The sequence below is a fragment of the Coloeus monedula genome, assembly GCF_965178545.1.
Source record: "Coloeus monedula genome assembly, chromosome: 26".
Lineage (NCBI taxonomy): Eukaryota > Metazoa > Chordata > Aves > Passeriformes > Corvidae > Coloeus > Coloeus monedula.
Window position 1 is genome coordinate 3,285,167 of NC_138806.1, and position 17,690 is coordinate 3,302,856.

Below are 17,690 nucleotides of genomic sequence, written 5' to 3' on the forward strand. Positions count from 1 at the left end.
ACTCTTTAAGCAGAACTAAAAGTTGCATATTAAAAGCACATTTCTTACATACCAGTGTCACTGAATCTACATTATGTCTAGCCTAAAAAGTTGTGTAGAACAGTCACCCCCATCCATCTTCTCCACCCCTATCCATCCTCTCCAAGTGGCAGCTTTCATGGATGGTCCTGCCTGTGAGCATTGAGGTCCCATTCCCACTGCTACAAAAAAAAAAAAAAAGAACGTTTTCCAGTCAGGTCTCTGCACTTGTCAGTGCTGCAGCCTGGTGGCCTCAGCAAATGTACAAGGACTCCTTCACAGGCAGTGTTCCAGCAGAGCCACCAAAAGTAATTTGGCTCCTTAGAGAGGCAATTTGTGACAGATGTATCTTAAGCCTATGAAAAACTGAGTGTAATATTCTAAAAACTATTTCAGTAACAGCATTTCAAACTAAGTCATTTTATGAAAATATTAAATGGCCAGATTGATCTTATCCTCAGTCTGTATTTCAGGTTACAGACAGATTTTTACAGTCTGAAAGACATAAACATGTTTAGAAGATTCAGATTTAATTTAAATAAAACTAAGGGTCAGAATTTATTTAAAGCAAGGTTGCTATCCTAACATCTTAAAATATTTTGAATGGCTAGCAGTAAGTAAAGCTGTATGTTTGTTTTATGATCTAACAGTCAAATAGTAGAAAGATGCATTAAGAGAAGCAAGGCACAAGTTACATATAAGGTACACCTTAAATTTTCAGCAATTTTAATGTAAGTTAGCAAAATACAATATTGCCATTAAAAGTGTAAAAGGTAAAAGATAACTTCATAATGGGATTGGTGACAGATTCATCCTAGTGGAAAGTCTTCCACAGGCAGCACATTTTCTATTAAACTGAGTTTTATCACTGTGGTTGCTGGAAGAGGATGAGGGTGTGGGTTTGCAGAGAACACAATGAGTGCAAAACCCACAGCCAGGGTGTGAGGCAGCCCAAAGTGATGCTGCCTGCATTTCATCCCTGATCCTTGGTGCAAAGTGTGTGAGAACAGCAGAGGGTCACCTACAGGGCATTGTACAGGAAGTGGGGATTTTCCTGACAAATGTTAGAAAATACATCCTCTTCATGACAACCCTAAAATTAAGTAGTAAGTCAGCTACTATCTGGGGACATGTAGCAATTCTGACTTTTGAGAACCATTCAAAATCAGGAAACTATGTCCACTGCTCAGGGTAACTCCTGATGGCCAATTACATTAAGGGGTGCCTAAAAGCCTCCCATGCCAGCCCAGGGAAGAGAAGCTTTTCAGTAATATTCCAGAAGTGAATATTACCTTATTTATGCTAAGGCAGGAATTCAGCAAAAGTCCATGCTGAATGTCATAAAGCAAGAGCACAATGCTCTAAGCAGCACTATGATTAAATAGTGAAAAATCTGAGAGCTACCAGAAAAACACCTGCAGATAGCAGCAGTGCAGAAGGGGAAGGAGAAACTGTATTTTGTTAATGAATAAAAATGCATTTTGCTAATGAGTTTGTGTTTTGGATCTGCACAACTGATGGCACGTCAACCATGGCACAGATGAGTGCTTGGTATCCCACCCCCACCCCTTTTTTTTGAGTCCCCCAGTCAGGCAGAACAGCCACCTGTACATTTAAGTAAGAGGACAGTATGCCCCACATAAGCCTTCATCCTGCTGTGCTGAAGATTCCATTAGCTGGACTCCCTGCTTCTCTGTGCTCTTATCCCAAAGACTTGGTGTCTGCAGGATCTTTATGACTAACTCCTCAAAGGCATGTTGCACTCCTTCCCATGTCTTGGCACTGGTCTCTGGAGGAAGGGGGAGGAAAAAAATATTTTATCTTATTTGCAGGGAGTATATTCCACTTGGTAAAAATTTATTTTGGGACCACAGAGAAGATGGGAGTTTTTTAATGAGTGAGCCTCCTCTCCATTCTCTCTTATGTTGAATAGGATAAACAGGAGTGCATCCCAGTCTGAAGCATCACATTTTTCCACATTAAAAAAAAATCCACAGTTCCCCATTTTCTCCATGATGGAGAAATAGAAATTGTTCTCAGGTTGTGACAGTAAATCTAGAAAATAATTATTCTATAATGAAGCTGAGAAGCAAAGAATAGAGAGGGAATTATATGCTGTCCCCCTATGTGTTTCAGTTTCTCCTAGAAACCTTTTCAAGAAGCTTTCTCTGTAGAAACTCAGTTTTTCCCCCATCTTTATATCTTCACATTGTACATTTTATTGTTGCTCTAAGAATACTGTCTTTTATGTAGTTGCAACAGAAACCTGGAAATGAAAGATCAGACAAGGTCCTTGCTGACATCAATAAGGAGAAAAATTCCAATCTTCTGGGCTCTGAATTAAAAAATCCTGTTAGTTTCAAGAGAATATGAAATTCATGTCTGTACAGTACATGCAGTAAATCTGTTTCAGAGAAAAGTGCTTCTAGTTGGAGTCAGTGCAGAGCATCTCTGCAAAAAGTTGAAACCTACATCCAAGCATATGAATTACAGCAAAAGGAACCCATATTAATTAGGCATTAAACATATTAACCCATCAACCTGAAATACAATTGCACATTCGTGCTTAGCAATACCAAAATGAACATATGAACACGGAGGTTTTTGTCCCAGAGGTGCATACCTATAAAAAGCAGTGAGTGTTTCCTAGCAAACTGGAGCCCTTCTTTTCTCTCTACTTCACGATCAGGCTGCAGAGACAAATGAAGAACATGACTGAAATAAGCTACACTTGCCACTTTTAACAAGTCCCCAGAAAAGCACCACTGCAGAAATGAGGTTTTGTTGAAAGGGAAGAATGTCTGTAAATATGTATTAATGAACTCAGTTTTCCCACTCAATAGCTCACAGCCAGGCTGGCTGTTAGGGGGCCAAACTGAACAGCAGCAACATCAAACCACAGAATCACAGAATCTCCTGAGCTGGAAGGGACCCACCAGGATCAAAGTCCAGCTCCTGGCCCTGCACACCACAGCCCCAAGAACCACACCATGTGCCAAATCAGCAGGAAATGAACGTGTTGCTATGTTCTGACTCAACTAGAAGCAAGATACATGCCAGAAAGGCACAGTAGTTAAGTCAAAAAGGCCTACCAAAGGTTCTGAAACTGGGCATACTTGGAAGGGGGCAGAGGAGAACCCAGTTCAGAGAGCCACACTGAAAGCCTCTTGTTGCAAGGCAGGAGAAAAGCACCTCACTGGTCAATAGGCATCTAAATGTGTCAGAACACCCTAGAAACAAACAGCAAGCAGTGCAGCTCACAGCCACATCACTGCACACTCCAGAGCCATCCAAAGAGCTAAGCTCCCCTTCCCCAGAGTCTGGTCAAAAAGAAAGCAGCTGCTGTGCTGCAGTTAACTTCAGGGTTAGACAGCAGGTTTTGGGCAGACCCTTGCACCATCTTAATGCAACATCATCAATTGCATCCCTCCAGGAAAGTTTCCATTAAAATCTTTCACAGTATCTGCTTCTAAAATGGTAGAAGTGGAGCCTTCCCAACTAAGTTGCCCAGTATATTGCCTCCTCACACAACAGATGTGTTACTTACAGCAGTTGTCTCACATTGACACGCTCTGTTGAGTAAATAATCCGGGGCAGAATGTAAAAGGATGCATTCCCAAACTGACCTTACCGGTTTTATTGCCAACCAACATCTTCACAGTGTTGCTGTTGCACATTTCCAGCTCATTCAGCCATCCCTGTAGTCCTGTGAAAGTGTCTTTCTTTGTAACATCATACACTGAGAACAGAGGAAAAGGAGCTTTACAGCTGTAGAGTCTTGGACAACGTTTACTTCATTGTGACAGAACTTAGTCCACACTTCCTAACTATAAAAACAAAACAGTACTAGAGAATTACAGAAAGAGGCATCAACTTCCTTCTTCCCAGAGCTGGAACACACTGGGCTGTGCTCACCCGAAGTCACTTGAGGATTACAGAACACAAGCAGCTCTGCGAGTGAAAATCAGACTTACCAAGAGAAATATTCTACCTGTTGGTAGTTCTGAATTGGGCCACACGGAATATTTTAAAACGGGTATTTTGTCACCTAATTTAATGTGTAAGTACATGCACACACTGCTGCTAAAAACATGGACTGAGTTAAAAGCTACTTTTGGGCACTGGTAACTTGATAACTGTAGCTACATAAATCACTAAGGTTTAAAAATCATAGTCAGAGTATTTTGTACAGCAGGGTAAGGGTTTCACAAACCCTGAAATTGAGAATCCCTTTCTTTTCTAATTGCTGTTGTCACACAGAAAGGGCCTAGCTTGTACAAACCTCAAGTGTTACCATAATCACATCAAAAGTGTCTGGGGGGGAAAAAAAAAGTGAAAACATCATGGGGAAAAGAACACAACACAACCCCTGATTAGCCTTATTACCAGAAAATAATCAAGGTAATAACTACAAAGCTAGTAATTCATCCACTCAACAGCTTGCAGCATGATATCTGTCTTTTTAATTTAAAATGTTTTGAAGCAGCAGTATTTCCTGCCAGTGGTTTTGCATACTCAGTATTTGAGCTAATGAGCAGTAATGTTGTAAAAACCATAATTATTTCTCTGCTGTTCTCAGACAACCTCCTTTTGTAAGAACATGCACATTTAGGAGAAATAAAGACCACGATTTCTGTAATCATGCTTTTCTTCCATTTACTTTGTACCTAAAACAACTCCTTGAGCTCCTCGGTAATAACTGGGAGTCAGAGTTCTAAAGTGCTCCTGTCCTGCTGTATCCTAGAGAGGGAGGGGGCAAAAAATCCCAAACACACAACATCAAATACATTTAGAACAAAAAAAGGCATTTTAAACTAAACAAGATGAGCAAATTTAAAATTTTCGTGACCAGTAAGGATACATGAAACATTAAGCTACAAGAATGAGGAAAGCAGTCAAAAAACAGCAGCAGCAAATGGCTAAGGGTAGAAAAACACGGAGAGGACTTGATTGAAAGTAAAAAGGATAAGCAGCCACCTGTAACATGAGTGAGACAATAGGAAAGTAAAAGGGACTCCAGAGAAATCCGTAAAAGGCAAGCAGCCACACAGCTAGGTGTAAATGCAGCTGAACTGAATGAGGTGAGGAGTAACTGATTTTCCAGTGACAGACTCTGCAGGAAAGGAGACAGAGAGGTTCTAAACATCTCCCGTTGCTCCTCTACCACAAGGAAGACAAATCTAGTTAGACAGAACTACTTCAAGACTGCTACGAACCTAAACAGGTAAGAAATTTAAAATCAGTAGTTTCATTCAATTATTACTGCAGTATGTCTCACTTAAACTCATGAATAAGTAAGAATAAGCAAGGTACTAAGTACAATATAAAATTTAAAAAAAAACCTCAAAACAATAAGGAGGCAAGGAATCACACAAATATTTTTGAAAAAAATTGATTTCCTTTTATGTAGTTTACAATTGATAAACTAACAGCTATATTGTAATTTATTTATTCTTTGTTTAAAAAAAAAACTGAAAATGGGAATATACATACCTAATTCAATTCATTGTTACTAAGGAGATTGTATTTAGGCCCAATTTCTTAATTAGTAATAGCATTTTCTTTCTCGAATACCTATGACCATACACATAAAATCTTTCCTTCCTAAGGCTCTTTCATTCCCCTTAGAGGAATTAAATATTTGTTTTATATTATAAATAATCCTGATCACACAGCTGCAATCTGATTTCAGTCCGCAGATGCTGAAAATAACAGCATCAGGAAGTTCAGGACAAATGCTCGAGCTTCCCACTAAATCTGAATGAACCTTTAAAAAGTTCAAGAACAAGGGGTTCTTTGGGGTTTTTTGCATGCTTTTAACCACAATAAAGCATCTGGTGTAGTACACACACAGAGTTGCTACACAGCCCCTACAGGCAATCATCCAGCTCTTTACCCGGAGCAGCACCTTCCTGCGGTTTACTCGCCTGCCGTGCTTCTGGGTCCCACGGGCACGGAACGCCCGCCTCCCTCGCATGCTAACATCTTCAGCAGTGTAACACTTCACAGAGCCTTTGAGAAACAGCAGGACAGAGTAGTCAAAGCCTCTACAGAACTGAAGGAAGTCCCAAATTTTGACTAATGAAGCCTTTAGAAGTGGGGGGGGGTTTTGCCTGCAACTGCTGCTGTACGATCATGACAGACGCTCACGCGTTGCAGCCTAAGTACATAATCTCGACATGCAGAAGACTTTAGCAAAGACAGAGGAGGAGGAAGAAAGAGGGAGGGGGAAAAAAAACCACAAAAAGAAGCTCCTGAAGCTTGTACATCTCTCAAAACCCAACATATCCCCATCTGTCCGGAACAAGACCTACCCATACGGCCAGCTGTACTGCACGGCCCTCCACAACCATTTTCTTCACTTTAAAATCAACACCTAAGACGTAAGAAGGAGAAGCTCGTCAGCAGAACTGTCGAACGCCCGTTCTGGCCGCCGCCTCCTGCCGCCCTCCCGTCCGCACGATCCCGGCTCCCCTCGGGACCCCAACAAGAACAACCCCAGCCCGCGGGCGGATCCCGGGCTCACCGACGGTGGGCTCCAGACGCGGCTCAAAGGCGCCGTCCGTGAACCTCCGCAGGAGGCTGTGGCGAGAGAAACCGCGGGCTCAGCCCGGGAGCGCTCGGGGCCCCCCGTGCGGGCCGCGGCAGCACCTGGACTTCCCCACAGCGCTATCTCCGACCAGCAGCAGCTTCAGGGTGAGGCCTGCAGGCTCCATCGCCGCACTGCACCGGGCCGGGAGCCGTGTCGGAGCAGCCACCGCCAGCACTGCACGCCCGGAGCGAGCCGCTCGCTCCTCTCGGCGATCCGGCCCCGGCAGCTGACGCGGCCCCGCCTATGAGGCGGCGGCCGGGGCCGGGCGGGGCGGGAGCGGGCCAGGCTGGAGCCGCAGCGCCGAGGGGCTTCTGGCTGGCGGTGGAGGCTCGGCCATGGCCGATTACCAGATTTCGGTGGAGGAGCTGAACGACCTCCTGGCTAATGGGAGCGGCTGCTACAGCCTGCCCAGCGCGCACAGCAACGAGGTGGTGCCGCGCATCCACGTGGGGAACGCGTGAGTGCGCCCGAGCGGGGCCCGGGCAGGGGCGCGGAGCAGGCCCGGGCCGGGCCGGGTGCGGTGTCCGGCAGGCGGAGGGGGCCGGGCCGGGCCGGGCGCGGTGTCCGGCAGGCGGAGCAGGCCCGGGCCGGGCCGGGCGCGGTGTCCGGCAGGCGGAGGGGGCCGGGCCGGGCCGGGCGCGGTGTCCGGCAGGCGGAGGGGGCCGGGCCGGGCCGGGCCGGGCGGGCCGTGAGGCTCAGGGCGGTCACCGAGCGGCTCCTGGCGCTTTGAGCCGGGGGCAGCCAAGCTGCAGGACGGGATCTGCTGGATCTCTGCGAGCCCTGTGGGGTTTATTCCTTGCACCACATCATGATTCAATTAACTGTTCCAACCCTGTCCTATCCTGCTGATTCTCTTTTCCCTTTTTTGTCCATCTTTGTGCACTTTTTCCCAGTGAAATTTGGGATTGTTTTTTTAATACATGTGTAGTATACTGGGTTCCTGTTCTTATTTTAAGCTTGTGCCTCCTAAAGAAATATAAGTCAAGATCATAGACTGTCATTAACTTTTTCCTAAGCCAAACCAAATTATATTTGTTACTGCCTGTTGATGCAGGACATGCACATCTAGAGATGGGACTGAAATCATTCTCTCAGTAGCCAGCCTGGTGTCTGACAGCCACCATCTCCTTCATATTTGTAACAGTGACCTGGAAAAAAGCAAGTCATAGCTTAAAAGCTGATTTGCGCAGCAAATAATTACAAAATAACTTTGGAGGCAGTTAGCTGCTACAGAGTCGTTTTCATTGTTCAGTAACCTATCTTTTATAGAGTAGGGACTTGAATATGTTCAGATGCAAGGGTGCCCAGGAACAGATAATGCATGTATAAGTTGCACAATGGAAAATCTCTATCTAGTGGAAAGCTTTACTGTTGAGAAGGACTTTTTATGTAATAACTCACAAAAAATACCTGAAGCACCACTGCAGTTTGTGGCCTAAGAACAGTTCAGCTGCTAGTGGCACAAACAGACAAAGTGCAGGTGTATTGTCAGTGCTTTTAAAAGAATGCCGAAAAGTTGTGGAGGGTAGCTAAAGCAAGAAATAACTTTGTGGCTGAAAAGACTATTTCACAACAGGAACAGACAGTCTACTTAGTTTGTCAAGACTTAGGAGGCAGTAATATCTTTGAAGCATCCACAGAGAGTTAAGGTAATGCTGAGGTCTAGTTGAATAGATGGATTTCCATTAAGACTTGGTCACTGTGTGGTGAACTTTGATATTCTTGGACTGGAAATAATATTAATTCTTAAGAGGATTCTTTGTATCCAGTGGAGTTGTGGTATATACTGCACTGTAAGTAGCATTTGCTGTATTAGTCATTCTGAAAGAATATGAATCTGTTTTCACATCATTTTGAGCTTCACGCCCTGCTTTTGTACTCTTGTTGTGTGCAATACAGGGTCACATTTAGGATAACAAGCAACAGAGACTTTATAACAATTAAAATTCACAGAGCAGCCAGAGCAAGGGGATTGGAATTCTAATACATTATATAAAAACAATATAATTTGAGCAGGAACTCACAGGAAAAAATTAAAACCTATGAGTGAGATTCAGGAACTTCTGTTGGTTACTTTTTAGAATATTTTGCACAGGGGTGCTGCTGTCTCTCCTTAAGAGTAACTCATCTTTAGGTAAAAATGACAACATAGAGACATTCAGGCCGATGAGATTAAACTGGGTCATAGTGCAGAATAACAGTTTATCTGTCAAGTGACTTCAAGCAGGGCCAAAGTAATCAATTTTGCAGGCAATACATGAAAGTTAATGAAAATGCAGAGATAAAATGATAACATATTTTGAAAATTATGGGTTTCCACATTACCATAGGTAGTTCTAACCTCTCAAGAAGATCAGACAGAATTTGTGAAGACAAGAGTAAAAATGTGATATCCCTAAGACAAGAATTTTATAGGTGATAGACTAGCACAATTATATATTTTTCGAACAATAACAAAAGAACAATTTGGGATGCACTGCAAGTGCAGATCATTTTGTGTTTCTGTATAAGTGAAGATGTGTTTCAGTGTAACATTTTAATCTGACCAGAAGGGTTGGAATAATTCATTTTTATCAGGGTTGTAGGTGACATCTGAACGGGGGCAAGAGGGAGCAGTCAGCACACTGGAGGGTGGTAGGCTTTTTATCCAGAGCAACCATTCTTGTGGAAACCAGTGTTTTGCCTGAAAATGAGCAGGCTTAGATTCCTGAGCTTGGAATTTGTTTGTGGGGTTTTTCCTGGGAACCTGTAATGATTCTAGCCATGTCTCCATAACTGTATTTGGTAAAAATGTTCTGGTTATAACTGCCCAATCTTAGTTTTTCTGTCTGCTTTAATGTATGTGGGTAACCCCTGAAGTTGTTCTTTGTTCTTAATGTGCCACAAGTGCAGGTGTGTTGTAAGGAGTATGGAGGGGATTCGCCCAAAATTAATATTAAATTTAGTGACTCTGAGGGGAGCGTTGGTAAGAAAACAATTTTGCATGCACTGGACAGTGCAAATTAAAATGTGTTAATAGGCTGGCATTTTTTGCCATTAAAGACTTGGTTTGTTTGTTTATAATTCCATATGCCTATAGTTCATAGCCTCATGTATCCTTAATTACTGATGAATGGTTCTCCAAAACCTATGTTTTGTGGCTGGTTAAATAATTCTCTGTTCAAAGGGAACACTTCTTACTAGTGTTACTCACAGGACGAGGAACTGTAAATCTTCCATATTGAGAATGGACAAGATTCTGTGATTTTTTTTCAGGAACCAGATGAAGCTGATGTTAGCATCTCTCTGCTATTTGAAGGAGCTAGCATTTCAACATCCAACATGATGCAGCTGTAATGAAATGTTAAGGATGAGAGAGATCCAAGGACTGTTTGAAAAGGGAGAAACAAATGGCATACAAATTCTCTCTTTTTCACCTCTAGCTATGTAAGAAAATCATCTGTAAAATCTGCAAAAATCATTCACTGGGAATGACTTTGCCTCCAGGGAAGCCTGTTGAGTCTGTTGCCAGATTCAACCATAATTTCAGAATGGGAGTTCCTGTTGATCCTGAACACTATCAGATATATGCTGATCTATATAACATTAATTAAACCATATTCTCACCCTACTAAGTGTATGCACTCGCCGCTGAATTAACACATTTTGGTTTGGCCTTGCTCTGTAGGATTTTTGTGTTGAAAGCAGAATTCTCCAGACACTGAAACTTCTCCCCTGGCACAGATGATGTCCTGCCAGATGGAAAATCTGTCAGCATTTGTTTGGGTAATGAAGTCTTACAAATACTTGGTTCATTGCCATAGTTGCTTGGCACAGACAGCAGAAAATGTAGAAGCTTCAGTCATGCATAAGTCTTCATCCGCTTACACTAGAATTTAAGGGGTGTGCAGTCATCAGGAAGAAAGGAATTCTCAGGTTATTCATGGCCTCGAATTACATCAAAATTCTGAGTGAATGGACTCAGAGATTCATATAGATGTAAATTGACTAATTTGGGTATTTATTTTAAATTTTTTGATTACCTAAGTGCCCAGCCAGAAGCCCTGGATGTGTTGCCATCTCACAGAAACTTGTCCAACATGATATTGCACAAATGCTCATCTGGAGTTCAGCTTAATATTAAGACTTCTTGTATTGGCAATTTATGAGCTGAGCTGTAGGGAGTTTTTAAAAAATACTTCTGTTTCCACATCCAGTTAGACACATACTGAAAGCTGCTTTTAAAAACAATCTGTCTAGGTTACCTCTTTTCACAAAGTGAGCAGGAACTGAGTTATCCTTCAGCTAAAGCCTTCTGGCACATTCTGCTAATGTTGACCAATGAGGCTTAGATTTTACTAGGAGATCATGTAGTGTGATAAAAGATATGGTGGGGTTTTTTTTCTTCCCAGGAAAGGGAGGCAAATATTGTGACTGACATATGGAAATAATCAGACTCAGAATGAATGAAAAGTAGTGGGTTTGTGGCAAAAAGGAGTCAATGCTCTCCTCATATTATTTAATGGTTAGCTCCTCTTACTATAGATTGCATTCCAGGGCACAAGCAGAGATTTGTGCATGATCAGCTGTGTTGCTGAGCAGATGGATTGTTTGCCATTGTACATCCTGGAGCTTTTATCAAAGCTTATGGCATTATTACTGGATCTAATTAATTGTCATTGTCAAGCCTGAGAGGCATGATTATTGTGTAGCATCCAGCTCAATTGTTCACTAATAGGGTGGGTCGCACTTTTAGCCACCTAAAGATGGAAGCTGGTGGTTTTGTTACAATTATTGGAAGAACTGAGGAGTTGGAAAGGACTTAGCTGACCTAAAAGTACAGAGTGCTTTCTTAAGCACTTCAGCATCTTAAACATCACTCATCTGGATTCTTTTACATTCAGATATTGATTTCAGCCAAGACACTGAAAATTGTGGTGAGAACACTGAGTCTCAAAACTGAATTATATCTCTGTGTTGCTGGCCTCTGGATAGCCTTGACAGATCTTTCCACTACTTCAAAGGTGTTGAATAGCACAGGGCATAGGACTACACCTCTTAGTAGACCTCAGATGAGTCTTTTGAAGATGCAGTAACATTTACTCAGTTACTTTCTTCCTGTGGCCTGATAAGGAGCCAGTGCTGTTTCACAGTGCTTAAAATTGCCCCCTAAAACGTCAGTTTGTCTGGACTGTCTGCTAGAGTAGCAAGTATTGCTTATCAAGTTCTGCAACACTGGTACTTGACAGTAGAGGCTTTTTGTAACTGGTTTTTTAATTGTTTTATGTGGATAACAGTTAATCTCAGAAGTTAATGTGTTGTCATCCCCAGTATTTTCCTACTTTGGTCAGAATTTTATGTTCAGAAAGTTACAATTTTAAGCCATAGCAGAATCTAGCAGATTTCACTTCCATGTGTGCTTTCCTCGGTCATCAGCCAAGAAAGCAGCGTTCTGTCATGCACAAGCAGTCACCATGGCTCTAAGTATTTTTGTGAATTTATCACCAGTAGCTAATTCACTCTTGGGCACAGTTTATTTGTCATCTATTAACAGAAAAAAATCAAAGGGTTTGGTTATCAATACCTTCTGAGAACATCATAAATACTGAGATGATTCACCAAAACCTAATCATTTTCTTGACACTTTTTGTCACACAGGTTCATAGCCAAGAACATTATGAGGCTGCAGCGTCTGGGGATAACCCATGTTCTCAATGCAGCAGAGGGGAAATCATTCATGCATGTGAACACTAATGCAGAGTTCTATGAAGGCACAGGCATCAGATACCATGGCATTAAAGCTAACGATACACAGGAGTTTAACCTCAGTCGCTATTTTGAGGAGGCAGCTGATTTTATTGAGAAAGCCCTTTCCCAGAAGGATGGTAAGGCAAACTGAAATATCTTTCTACCGTGTTTTTTGTGCACTGCATATGTTTCTTAGCAATTTACTGTTGAAAATGGTTCTTTGCTCATATTATCAACAGAACAATCAAGTGAAAAATTCAGATAATGGCCCTGCATCAAAGACACAAGAATACACAATGAGGCAGCTTAGTCTTCTGTTTATACATTTAGGTCTCCAGTACATGGCAAAGGGAACTCTGTCACTGCAGGGTTAACTTTGAAATGGGAAACAGCTGCTGCGTCTTATTACAGTTTCTTTTGGGGAAGATATGTTTTTATTTTTCCTTAGAAGTGTTAAAGCACATTAAAAATATTTCTTAAAAAGTAAGTTCAGGGTCAAAAAGTTGTTTAAGGATATTAGAAATTTAAAGGCAGAAGTGATACAAGTAATGCAGGTGCTGAAGAGTACTCACATAACCTGTTACATGGGGTTTTTTCCAAATGTACACTAAGAATAGAGACTGTCACCTTACAGTTTTTATTACATTAAGTCATTACATTATTTTATGTGTTGATTGCCTCTTTATTTCTTAGGATTGCAGAAAAGCTGAAGGTTATATTTGCAATGTTGTTTATTGCCACACTTCTCTATAGTATGTTTCCTCAGAGCAGAAATCCTAGGACACAGTGCAGTGGGACAGATGATGTTTGTGCTGTCTAACTATTTCAACATACCAGTTATTTCTACACATGCTTAATTGTTTTCTTGCTTTGTGACTGAGCATTAAATAGGACTGATGAGAACTGCCACAATTCTAGAAGTTTTTCCTCTGAAATGGGCAAAATGGTACTGGAGCTGTGATGTGGGTTTTGACAGATGAAAATAAAGTTTACATCCAGTTTGGTGGAGTATGAACAATTCTAAAAATCGAAATGCAGCTCTTGCAGTTAGCATTGTGACTCACTGGAACAGGCTGCAAGAGGAAGGAAGGGTTTGCTGTGCCTCGACTGGACCTGCTCAGTTTGATCTCAGTCGTTGCAGAGTCAATCTGAATTTGCAGCAGCTCTGTTTGCTGATTCTTTCAGTCGTAGTTGTTTTTGTCTACCTTGCCCAGCACTGTTTTCTTAACAGTGGTAAACAAAGAGGAACTTCGGAGCTGGGTGATGTTGGAGCCAGTTTTAAGATTAACTGGCTGCTGCAAATTGTTTGTTTTGTTTGACATTAAAGTGTAGAGTAAGGGTAATGAAGAGAAGAGGGGTATAATAGTATTCTCCCTCAATTTCATTTTAGTGTTGCAGTGCATGAAGTTCTGGAAGGCAGGTCTGGTATCCTGCAGGTCTGGAAGGCAGCCCTTCAGACACTGCCTTTCACAAAGAAAGGCCAGAAACCTTTTTCTTCTGACCATTTGCAGAAAAGTCAATTATCTTCCATGTATATAATCAAGAATCTCTAAATTTTGCTTATTTATTACTACAGGCTCTCAAGAAATGTTGAGAATTGTTTTAGCTCTTTACCATGCTAGTGGTTTGCCTTGAGCTGAGAAGCTTTTGCTGTTTAAGGCAAATGTAGTAACAGGATTTCTGTTGGGGTGATTCAAAGCAAGTTGTGGTTATGATAAGAATGGGTGTGTATGGTTCAGATGTTTTCTTGTCTCAAAAAACAGTTTACTCTGGAGAGTAGACTGGGGCCACATGTCCCACTGCATTTGGGAAGGGGAAAATTTCTGTGGCTGGAAAAGCACATCAAAGCAGAAGCAGCTGAGAAACAATAAAATCAGGTTGGATTTCTCAAAGGGAGCTGTGGCCTGCTTTTTTATTTTTGGATACCTCACTATAGGATTTACCCACGTGGTGGGTTAACCTTGGCTGGATACCAGGTGCCCACCAAGCCATGCCAGCATGTTCCCTCCTCAGCTGGACAGGGAGAGAAAAATACAACAAAAGGCTCCAGGGTCAGGATAAGGACAGGGAGATCTCCCAGCAATTACCATCACAGGCAAAACAGAATCAACTTGAGGAAGTTAGTTTCACTTAATACCAATCAAATCAGAGTAGGATAATGAGTAACAAAACCAAACCTTAAAATACCTTCCCTCTACCCCTCCTTTCTTTCCATGTTCAGCTTCATTCCCTGTTTTCTGTACCTCCTGATCCCAAGCAGCTCAAGGGGACAGGGAATAGGAATTGCAGTCAATGCACATTTTCACCTCTCCTTCCTCTTCATTCTCCTCCCCTGTTCCAGTCTCACCCACAGGAGACATCCAAGAGCTTCTCCAGCGTGAGGCCTCCCCAGAGGCTGCAGCTTTGCATTAACTGCTGCAGTGTGGGTCCTGTCTTCCATGGGGGGCAGTCCTTCAGGAACAGGCTGCTTTAGTGCAGGTCTGCCTCAGGTTAGCAAGTCCTGCCTGAAAACCTGTTCCAGCATGTGTGCCTCTATCCATGGAGCCACAGGCCCTGCCAGGAACCTGCTCCAGTGCAGGCTTCCCACGGGGTCATGGCCTCCTTTGGGTGTATCCCCCAGCTCTGGCACTGCCCATGGGCTGCAGGGGGATGTCTGCTCTGCTGTGGCCCTGCATGGGTCACAGGGGGACAGCCTGCCTCACCACGGTCTGCCCCATAGGCTGCAGGGGAGTCTTCTCCCCCGTGCCTGGAATACCTTCCCTTCTTCAGTCTTCACTGACCTACGTGTCTGCAGAGTTTTTATCACATATTCTCACTCCTCTCATTCACCTGCCATTGTGCAGCAGGTTTTTTTCCCCTTCTTAAATGTGTTACCCCAGAGGTGCTACCACTATCACTGTTTGGTTTGGCTTTGGCAGGTCCATCTTGGATCCAGCTGGCTCTGGCTCTTTTGGACATAGGGGAAACCTCCAGCATCTTCTCACAGAAGGCACCCCTGTAGCCCCCCCACCACCAAAATGCTGCCATGCAAACTCAATACAACCCACCTAATATGTAGAATGAGTTCCCTAATCAATCAGCTGGAAGCATTTTGTTGGTGCTGATGAGCAGCATGGTTAGATAGTTCTGGCTCTTGTTTCTGCACAGTGGCAGCTTCATCTACTTGAGTGTTAATGTGGCTTGGTAAATAGCTGGAGAAGTAGCTGGGTATGATGCAACATGGAGTTAGTGTAGCAGTTGGCAGCAATGCAGCAAAAAGGCTGGATGTCTTTGAAGAGATGCAGTATATGGCAAACAGCATATTTGTCTTCAGTGTATTTTAAACTTCTTTTATTCGTGCTCTTTGGTACTGGTCATCTTTAGGAGCAAAGCTTGCCTAAACCACCAAAGACTGGAGAAGTGCAGTAAATAGACACCGTTTGACTCTTGTGATATAGTAGCAAATATGTTTTAGTGAGATTGTTTGATATGCAACCTATTATTTTTTTCTTTTGCATTATCCTTGGTCACAGACTGTGTAGCTACTAACAGAGTGACAGCACCTTTCTTCCAACTTCTCCACGTCTCCTGTAGCATTTGGAATTCACAGTTCTCAAGCTGCAAAAGGACTAATATTACTACACTTCATATCCTAGCTGTTTCATATTGCTTTTCAAACATACATTCCACTATAACCCAAATTGTGACCTGTCTCCCCTGCAGGACAAGTGTTTGTGCACTGCCGTGAGGGCTACAGCCGCTCTCCCACGCTGGTCATCGCCTACCTCATGCTCCGGCAGAACATGGATGTCAAGTCTGCCCTCTGCACTGTCCGGCAGAAGCGAGAGATTGGCCCCAACGATGGCTTCCTGAGGCAGCTCTGCCAGCTCAACGAGCGATTAGTGAAGGAGGGCAAGCTCAAGCCCTAGAACAGAGCACTGCAGTATTTTTTTTTTTTTAAGTTTCTCAAACGTTTAGAGGATGTCTTAGGTGCTTTAGAGACCCAAATTGCAACCACCAACCTAAAGCGAGACAGAATTCCTGCTTGTCTAGTGCAAGTATCTTTCTTGAACTTTGTGACTGTCTTTCAAGATGGTACAAAATTGTGTCACTGTTTGGAGCTGTTGCCATAAAGAGATGTTTTTAGAGGGGTAACTCCAGTGATTACATCTGTCTTCACATGTATTTCAGTGCCCCTGCAGACTCCATAGCATATGTGGTTTGCATTGACATTGAATGTGATTTATTTAAGGTTTGTCTTTAATCTCACCAGAGCCCCAGTTTCTGGAATCCCCAACACATCTCTTCACTCGCTCTTAATAGGAGCACTGTAATTTCTAAAGCTTCTTTTTCGTACACACAGGTGCCTAAAGTTTGAATGTAGGAGCTTCAAGGAATGGAGCAGCATATATACAAATGCACAGATGCACTCACTTAGAAAATGAAGTGCATGCAGTGTTTTGTGTGGATTTATGCAATATGCAGTGTGTGATAGTAAAGCCATTCAGAGCCCATGCTTGATGCACACTGTGTTTCCAAGAACAGTTGTATCTCTTGCTGTTACAATTGACATGAATAGTCTGTTACTAAATGTACTTTCATTTTTATTTTGAAATCATACTAGAAAAAAATGTCAAGAGCAAATGCTGAGAGAAAAACTTGAACAAGGAAGAAATAATATTACTATTTAGAAGTGCTTGTGGTGGATGTATAATTAAGTCCTAAGTATCTGAATATAATGGCTTTCAAAGCTTGTATGAAACTACAGTGTCTTTATCTCTTCTTTACTATCACTGTTTAGTAACACAGAATGGAATGACCACACATGCAGATTACTTCCAGCACAGGTGTGCTTACAAAGCAGTTTGCAGAAGAACACTCTTGACTTCTTGGATTGCTTGCATGGTATCATTAAATAGAAATGAGCATTGTAATGTACCACACTGTATAGGAAATATTTATGTTCTATTAAAATAAAGGATGTCTTGATTCTGTTTGCCATGCAGATGAAATGAGTCATTGCAGTGTTGGGAGAGGGAACTTTGTTTGCACTGTGCCTAAGTGTGTAAATGTGTGCCTGTGAGTTACAGCGCTGTCTTGATGCAGATGATCTCCCACTGCAAACTTGGGATTGTTGGTTAAACCATCAGAAGCTGGGGTGGCTGTGTTCCATTCTTACCTGTGCTTTAATGTAGTTCTAGAATGAAAAATCTTAACACAGTTTTAAACAGAAACACTGTGTCTTAGTGACACATGATCCCAGGTCTAGTTTTGTCTGCTCAGTTTAGTAATCAGAAATCACAAAGGACGTCCATACAGTGTTTTACTTCTGTTGCTGGGGTTGTGTGGTTTGGAGATGTGGGAGTGGCAGGGG

The 17,690-nt window shown here is 42.5% G+C and overlaps 2 protein-coding genes across 3 annotated transcripts; one reads left to right on the top strand and one right to left on the bottom strand.

The window, feature by feature from the left end:
- Nucleotides 1-828: 828 nt before the first annotated feature.
- LOC309582470 (ras-related protein Rab-18-B-like) lies at nucleotides 829-6,734 on the bottom strand (the record flags this gene model as incomplete). Its single annotated transcript, XM_082297634.1, has 7 exons — nucleotides 829-1,807; nucleotides 2,642-2,708; nucleotides 3,645-3,757; nucleotides 4,686-4,758; nucleotides 6,333-6,394; nucleotides 6,545-6,600; nucleotides 6,670-6,734. The coding sequence occupies 7 exons, from the start codon at nucleotides 6,732-6,734 to the stop codon at nucleotides 1,632-1,634; spliced, it is 612 nt and encodes a 203-aa protein (XP_082153760.1). The 3' UTR covers nucleotides 829-1,631.
- Nucleotides 6,735-6,864: 130 nt separating this feature from the next.
- DUSP3 (dual specificity phosphatase 3) lies at nucleotides 6,865-17,321 on the top strand. Of its 2 annotated transcripts, none has more exons than XM_082297159.1 (3): nucleotides 6,865-7,067; nucleotides 12,248-12,474; nucleotides 16,040-17,321. In XM_082297159.1, the coding sequence occupies exons 1-3, from the start codon at nucleotides 6,946-6,948 to the stop codon at nucleotides 16,243-16,245; spliced, it is 555 nt and encodes a 184-aa protein (XP_082153285.1). In that variant the 5' UTR covers nucleotides 6,865-6,945; the 3' UTR covers nucleotides 16,246-17,321. The 2 variants fall into 2 exon arrangements, with proteins under 2 accessions (XP_082153285.1, XP_082153286.1); XM_082297160.1 differs by having other exon boundaries at nucleotides 6,884-7,038.
- The last annotated feature ends 369 nt before the right edge of the window (nucleotides 17,322-17,690 follow it).